Here is an 8,822-nt window from a genome sequence, read left to right as displayed (position 1 = left end):
GTTCAACTGTAAGCATGTTTGTGGAGCTTCCACTGTTAATATGTTAAACCTTTCACATCTCTAGAGTATTTCAGCTACATTATCTGACAAACCCTCACATATAAAGAATTTTTCAACAAGCCTTCTAGGATAAGTTTTTTGAGTTTCTGCAAATGACAATGGGACTCATGAAAGACCCCAAGGAAAGTACATGTTAAACTCAGAAATGGTGTGGAGTTGTCCCATAGTACTTGTAATAAAAGGATACAGGATTAGCAACTATGCATATGGACTTCTGAGCTTGAGAAAAGTCCCAGTAATGGTCCACTTGACAGAATAATATTCTGAAACAAGAAAATGTGAGCATTATGTAAAACCAGTAGGATCTCTAAACTATCATAAATCTGCATTTAATTGTTAGTAGATTAAAACCATATATTACATGTCATAGAACTTCCTGTACTCAAAAAAATGTGTGTAAAAAAATATAAAAAAAAGTCTAAAAAAAACTATTCATTAGTATTTTGTGTAGAACATGTTTGACTGACAGTAGCATGCCCTTATGAAGGATAATCAAGATTGAGCGTAGTTAAGATCACTACATGTATAGATATTAAACTACATTGTATTGTAGCTAGACAGTTTATTGTACAAGGCTATTTCAGAAAGGTATAAGGAACATTTCACAAAACTGACGCCACCTCGGGCGTGCCCAGCGGCAATTCGCATATTATATATATTGGTACTGCTCATTATACTCGGCACTCTCAGGTCAAGCAGCCCAGCCCATGACAACGGATGACATCTTTCACCACTGCCTTTTTTTTTACATTCAAGATTGAACATGTGTGCTGCAATACGAAAATCCTCCCAGTTATGAAGTGCAGTCCCTGGTGATTGGTTTTTTTGTTAGCAAAAAACTTAAAAACCAAATTTTGCTTTTGCATGACAAGCCTGACTTCACAGGGCAAACTATATGCAAGAACTCTTGAACTCGTTCAACAGAAAAGATTTTCCTCATCCCCCTACAGTTTCTGGGATACTTGCTCCAAGTAAACTTTCACTTGTTTCCGAAAATGCAGACATGGCCAGCAACACCATCGTTTGTACACCCGATGAGGAGCTCCAGGTACGCATCACCTAAGTGGCTGAGATCACAGGCTCAGGCAGAATTTTAGGACGCAAGAATTCCAAAGTCTTGTCCACCGCTATAAGTTACCTGAATTTGTGATGGTGATTATGTCTGATTGTAATTGGTTTTTTTTAATTCCCAAAAAAAAACGTTCCCTAATTTCTGAATAGCCGCTCTAACTCAGCATTGTTTACAGCATATATGTAATATGTAGTTAACAGCATTCTGAAGATATGGAGAATGATGTCGGTGATATGCAGAAATTTAAGAGTACGCTAAGCAATTACTTTATTCGTAAAATATTCTTATTTCTTTGGACAGGAGTTTTTTAACAGCAAGCAACTTAGTAAGTTTCAAGAAAATTGTTATAAAATTAGTATATAACCTTAGTGGTAACTTATTCATAGATTTATGAAATTTTATATTTTGATGTGTCACATGTTTATTTACAATATTTTACTGTGGTAATTAGCCACTTACGTAATGAATAAAACCCGGATTCTGTTTTGCGTTTTTTTTTTTTTTTTTATGTTGATTGTATGGAGTAAACCAAAAACATGAGTATTGTTTAGTGAGGTATCCTATGAATGATCAATTCCAGTTGTTATCAAAACACACCAAATCCACAAGTTAAATATACAATCACAACAATTAATTCCCTTTCATACCTTTTGCTCTATACTTCCATAGTTACCTTAGACTTTCCGTAGGTATGGTAGGCATGTGCTACTTGTATCGTAGTTCTCCGCTTTCCCGAATCCGCTATTGCAGGTGCATAGGGTACTTCAAAGTATATACTATTTGCTACTGCCAGATTATATGTCTTGCGATTCATGAATATTGGGTGCTCACTTGCATCAAAGCTGATGAGATCAATGTCTTTGCACGCACAAGCCAGCTGAAAATAAGTTAATGTTATACATGGTAAATAGTCTTGATCACATCTGTTATCTTCAATTTTGTAAATTATTGTAGTAATGAATTTAAATATTAGTTTCAAAAATTGAAAAGACAAATTAAACAGGTTTAATTAATTTAAAACCTACGAGAGCTTTCCTTCAAAGTGATATTTATGACTTTTACCAGTCTCCTATTATATGAGTTTGTTCAGAAATGTTGCAGAGGCGTCTGATCGCCAAAAAGGTGAGGTAAGCACTGCGTACGTGTAACATTCAGCTTGCGTCTGGCAGTGGCATTGTGAAGATCGCTACGCCATATCTAAGTTATCTAAACAGGGTGTTCAAAATTACCACCACAATCAACTCTCTCATCAACTGTGATGTACCTAGTGTATACTTTTAGGTTTCTTTTGGTGAGGAAAATGCAACCAGTGGAAATTTATTAGGAATTGTGTTATGGAAAAGAGTTTATGAACTACACTGTTTTTAAAAAAATTGTGCCAATTGTTTTGTTAAGATTGAACTAATGTTCACAATGAAAAGCAAAGTGGCCGATCTCCTTTTATTACTGATTACCTAGTCGAACCAATCAATCATAAGGTTTAGGGAAAATTGAAGGTTCACAATCCCAGATCTTTCAAAGTATTTTCTAAATGAAACCTATGTATGACAGAAAACTTAAATATCTTCAATTTTGTGCCCAATAAATCTTGATTGACGAGCTCAAAATAAGGAGAATGGGATCAGCTATTGTGGTCTTATCCAGTACAAAGAAGAAGGTGGATGAAACATTGATTCCTTATGTCAATGTCGAACCAAAAATACACATCCAACTGTCAGTATCACTGTAGCTGATATAGTGTATCCTATCAATTTATTTAAAATACTAGTGCATTTAGTGGGGATGAAACCTCAAAAGATGAAAACTAGTTTATATTCTGTTGATACTACACAGACTGATTGTATTTATATTTTGCAAATAAAAATACTTTTAAAACAGATCAACACTATAAATTAAATTACATATTACTTGGTTTGTTTAAAAAGCAAATAATAAATAACCAATTGATAAATTTTCAACCTTGAAGCTAATACACTTTATAAAATTATTTTAGAATTATCATTTAAATCACAGTTATTTCAAGAACCAAATAACAAAATACTGCCATTTAAATCCGATTTACATGGTTACACAAGCACCAAGTGGTGGACGCAGAACTCAGGCGGCCATTATGCGTGGCCTGGTGAGATGAAAAGGCAACCACCTGAGACTCCCATCTGAGGTGAGTGAGAGACAAGCTTTGGTCACATTAGTGGCCTCCCGATCTCAGATTTATGAAATAAAGGTGTGGATATATATCTAGAGAAAGATTTCATCTGTTTATGTTAAATTTGGTATGAAACTTTTAGAAAGCATTGATAGTCGAGGAATTGCACTTAATTATGAATCCTCTCAAAACCCTTTGATTGTGTGATCACAATAGTAAAATTGGAGTCATTTCTAAATAGATAATAATGAGTTCTATGATAGTACATGTCATTGGAGCCTATCACTTAGTATGCTTTTGTCTGCCAGAGGATTTAAAACATTTCTTCTATGTATGATTGGTCAGCATGTATATCTGTAAATGGGACATCTTGAGAATAAAATGATCTATTGACTTAAATATTTTGCATGCTAACATCTGCGAAGCCTGTTATGCGACACGTGGTGCGGCATACACTTATCTTGTTTATTAAAAGCAACTTACTGTCTGAACAACCTGAACATATGACTATAGTTTACAATGCACCTGATTTAGTAAACATTCTGCAACTATTCTAGCCATTATAGATGAAACTTTCGTTCCTAGTGGAAACAACAGTTTTTTTTTCTAACTTCTACTTACAACTAAGTCTAAAAAATTCTAAAATTTGACAAAATTTTCTAAACCTAAGGATCTCAGTAGTGTTTTTCAGACAATACTGATACCTCCATAAATAATTGTGGTTAAATTTAATGAGTAATTTGGATTTCATTAATTTATAAACTTGGAAATCTGAAACAAACTGTAATAAAATACAAGGCTTGTTTAAATAAAAATGTATTTGTTTAAATTAGAGGCCAAAGTCTCCAAATCTTCCTGGAAAAAGGAAAAACCTATCAGTGAATTAAAATAAAGTTGATGATATTTTTGCACAATTTAAAATTGCTTTGTTGGCTTGTAGTAGGTAGCCTATGAGATAATAAAGAAACTGTAAAATGTGCACAAGGTGTGAGGTGGTTGAAAGGAAATCCCTACCAGTTGTTCTTAAACACAAACTTGCACTTTGTGAAAATGTTTTTCTTTCCCTAGACATATTTGGTTTTATATATATCCAATTGCAAAATTGTGAAATTAATATCTGTAACTGCTAGTCTATATTATGACCTGAAGCCAACAGAATGATACTGTTAATCAGCTAATCATGCGCATCAGATTTCTGAGCATCTCTGTATCATTCTTCAATCAAACTCATGGGTTGTATCTCGCAGTAAAATATAATTGACATTGAATTTGTGTTTTACATAGAAACAGAACAAAATATTTTAAATGATTTTATCCAATGTTACAGATGACATTCTTTTTGCCTAATACACATAGTTTTTGTTTAAAACTATAACTCAATAAACTTGACAAAGCAAATAATATCTTGAACAGTAAACAGTTTTCAACAGCACGTACCTGGAATGCAGTGAATGACTTGGGTACTACAGACACTATATCATACTTTTTTGTGTTCTCTGACTTAGTCTGAAAATGAAAAAACGGATTGTTAGTTTTTGTTGTATAGAATACATGTTTAATTAATTCTTAACAAATACTAAAATATTTTAACCCTTAAACTGGCAGTGATTCCGATGCTGGGCACACATGGTTTTACCTTTTTTAAAGACTTTTATTAAATTGTTATCTAATGTACTTTCTTTAGAAATCCAACTAAAGTATAAGCAAAATTTATGAAAGTATACAATTTATTTATTTTAAAATTTTGGATTGAGTGTAATCTATGATTCCTACATTTTACAAATATTAAATCAGATTTAGGAAAATTTACCAAAGTTAAGTTTTTATTGTAAATATATTTATAAAATTGAACCATATATAATTAGACATATAATTTATCTTCAAAAATCTACAAAAAGACCCTTATACAAAGGAATAAAATTTGTCAATCACTTTCCAGACAATATGTGAAAATAAATAACTGATACCCATTTTTTGTTTTAAGAAAAATGCAGACAATGCTAATAGTTAAAACCACAGTGCAAAATTGTATTCAGTTTTGTTATCTTATAATATGAAAACACTAAAAGCCTATTCATCTGGAAATACTAATTGCAATACACTGAACATTTTTTATAAAAACAGTTGTAAATAATATGAAAAATTTGAACGCACTATTCCATATTGTTCTGCATCACTGCAATGCCTGAGATAATACTAACATCCCCCAAAACTGAACCATCGCCATTTTGATGAAACTTTAAGAGATATTAAAAAATAATTTGGGTAACAAAGTTGTTTGAAATTGCTCAAAGTTAAACACTCAATTGGCATATCTTATGGAATACTTGAGACAAAATTGTATAAATGTGACCATCTACCACCATTTTGAACTTGATGTGGGTTGACCACTGGTTTAACATGTCAACGCTGAAAAATAAATATCTCCAATCGCTAAAAATATTTTATGTCAACGTTGTTTAGTTTGTCTAAAGCTGATATTTGTTGGTGGCATCTACAGTGGTAGGCCTAGTTTTTCGACAAACTGGTGACGTAAACCAGCAACTTTATTCATGTGAAATCATAGTTTTACGACTATGGGACATTTTAAAACATTTTCCGCGAAATTCACAGAATTGTACATAAAATTGTGGTGGGAAAAAACATTGTGGGTCACAATAACATGGATAGCATTGTTTTAGATATATTTAGAATTTAAGTAGTTTTTCTCTATTATATTTCCAGTCAATAATGGAGTATGTTGTGGTAGGGTTATTTTTTTATTTAATTAGGCAACATTCCAGCATTGTAACTTGCAGTATTTAGTATAGCAATAGTGTAAAGACAAATATTCCTTTTTATGTATTTTGAACTGACAATATTTTTTAAAATGATTTTGTTTGAAGTACCGTGTCATAAAAAAGTATATATACTGACATGATTATGTTTATTTTCAGAGAATGAAATACAGTAAATCGTACGAAACTATGAAATATTTTAAATTAGATGTTATAATCGATAATGTAAAGTACCAAATTAATATTCACAGCTTAACTTCACCAGGTAAAATTTTAAGAGTTTATTAATTCATTAGGCCACATTGCTTTGCTTATCTGCAGGGCTGTGTTAAACAGCTTACTATGTGTTGAACTAGGTATTAGATCAACCATGACTCGAGTGTACCTCTCTCTCTCTCTCTCTTTCTCTTAACACTGTAATTCAAAATGGCAACATTGGGGTGCTCTTGTAGTTCTGAGCATTTATAACTCTCCTCACAGCACCACTGTGCGTCAAATCATTTGTCCCTATACTTCAAAACCCACTAGGTATAATACCTTAAAATATGGTTGTACTTCCTGCTCCACTGTGTACACACAGTGCTATCGTAATCATTGTTTAACATGATCGCTACTTCTTTCATGGTTGAGACCATCTAGGTTACTCTGTAAAGTAAAACTTGACTATAAATGGCATATAAGTGTACTTTATAACCTGATCCCTGCCTGTCTAGCAATATTGTATATTCTTTACAGTTTAATTAAATAAAACATATTAACTTAATTACTTACAAGTTTTTGTAATTGATTTGCATCTGAAAAGTGCAAAGTAAATGCGCTGCAATATCTGGAGCTTTCCTTGCACTTCCTGAAAAATGATAAAATTTTAATTGATAGAAGACCACTCTTATTTCAGTTATGTTAAATCTGATGATGTTTTCTTTGAAAATGAGAGGCCTCACAGAAATAAAATTCAATAATTATTGTAGTGTTTTGTTTTTTAAATTAAGTAAATCATTCCATTAAGAAGAAGCTGGTACAATGTAGCCAGTTATATGTCAAAAATCAGCCTCAATTACCTCAGGATCCAAAGTTGCTTGTGGAGGAGGAATCACCTCTTTGTTTTGACTTTTCTTCTTCTTAGAGGTTTTCATTTTTTTCTTCATAAACTGTAGTGTTCAAAGCAACAGTTTTGTAGCCCACTGAAAATCGTATTTAATTAAATAATTATGAGAGAAAACAGTTGTTTTTAAACTTAATGTAATAGTTTCCTTAGATTGGAGGTATTTTATAAAGCTTACAACATTAATGAAGTAGACTTACTAAAATAGAGAACTACTAATTATATTGAGTGAGTTACTTAAGGGACTCGAGTTGTCCCTTGTATTGAGATCCTTGAAACAATCAAGTAAACCTTAATCTACAGTATTGAAAAATTACATTTAGGATTACATTAGCTGAAATAAACAAACAATAAATACAAATATAGGCTAAATTTTAATTTAAAAATCTATCATGATAGTGTAAAAGCTATTTTTAATTCATTAATAGAATATAATTAAGGATATGTATCACTTTTTTGAATACTAAATCAACATATAATACAGTAATATCATATAATATATTTATACCATAAAAACAAGGTCTCAAGATAAAAACTTGAAAGCTTAAATTCATATTCATCAAAGTTAATACATATTTTTCATATAGGACAAGAACAGAGAAAACCTCCCATTGAATTCAGTAATAAAAGGACCTTTGGATATTCAGAATTTCATCCACTCCAATAGTCATCCTCCACAGTGGACTAGACCTATCAATCCACCCTTCCACCCCAACATTTTGCTTTAACATTTGCGATTAGTGACGTGGCCACTGTTGGACATCCATAGAGCCCAAATATAATTGTCACATCAGAGTTTTATCCATCCAGTGTAGGTTCAACTGGAAGCAGCTAGAAGTAAACTTTTCATCTGCGATTGAGTTATATTTTTTTATAACATGATTCCTCTGTGAAATTTTACTACACATACGAATACCTACATTTCCTTTACTACTTAATCAATTTACTTTAGGACAAAGAAAACACTGAAGCCATGAGAATCCAATTTTCTTACAGTCAATGGAGCTAGTTCATTTATTAGTAACTGATCTTAACTTATTAATGAGATGATAATTTCTGAGTTTTATGAAAAGTACGATTTTCAGAAAAATTGATACATAAGACATTATAATACAGAGATAATCCAGTGCTCAGGTTCAAATATTATTGGTTTCACATGTAGACCAACAGAAACGTCTTAAACATTCCTATTATTATGGTTTAGTGTGTAATAACGTATTATACAAGTGTAGTGCAGTGAAATAGAGTAATAATACGAGGTGGTCAGTCAAATATAAACAAGACTTTTAACTTATACGTTTATTAAAGCTAAACAATTACAATGATTACATGTTACTGCTTTTCTACATAGTCTCCCTCAACTCTCACACACTTTTCCCAGCGTGAGGATAGCTTATGGATCCCTTCTTCATAAAAGATTTGAGGTTGTGTCTTGAACCAATTGCACACAAATTCCTGTACTTCCTCATCACTTTCAAAAACGGTTTCCACCAAGTGCTTCTTTGAGAGGACCAAAGAGGTGAAAGTCACATGGAGACAAATCTGGGCTGTAGGGAGGATGTTCCAATGTTTCCCAATGAATTTGGCGTAATTTCTCTTGGGTTAAGGCAGCTGTGTGAGGCCTAGCATTGTCATGAAGCAAAATGACATCTCTGATTGGCTGAT

The 8,822-nt window shown here is 32.2% G+C and overlaps 1 protein-coding gene across 1 annotated transcript; it reads right to left on the bottom strand.

The window, feature by feature from the left end:
• Positions 1-251: 251 nt before the first annotated feature.
• Positions 252-7,828, bottom strand: LOC124365540 (ribonuclease P protein subunit p30-like). The gene is made up of 5 exons (XM_046821529.1): positions 7,791-7,828; positions 6,827-6,902; positions 4,716-4,784; positions 1,806-2,009; positions 252-323 (listed from the first exon to the last, which is right to left on the bottom strand). Exons 1-5 carry the CDS (start codon positions 7,826-7,828, stop codon positions 252-254), a joined length of 459 nt encoding a protein of 152 aa, XP_046677485.1.
• Positions 7,829-8,822: the final 994 nt, after the last annotated feature.

Source organism: Homalodisca vitripennis, chromosome 6 (genome assembly GCF_021130785.1).
Source record: "Homalodisca vitripennis isolate AUS2020 chromosome 6, UT_GWSS_2.1, whole genome shotgun sequence".
Lineage (NCBI taxonomy): Eukaryota > Metazoa > Arthropoda > Insecta > Hemiptera > Cicadellidae > Homalodisca > Homalodisca vitripennis.
Note: the sequence above shows the minus strand (reverse complement) of the source record. Positions and strands in the feature narration are given on the sequence as shown.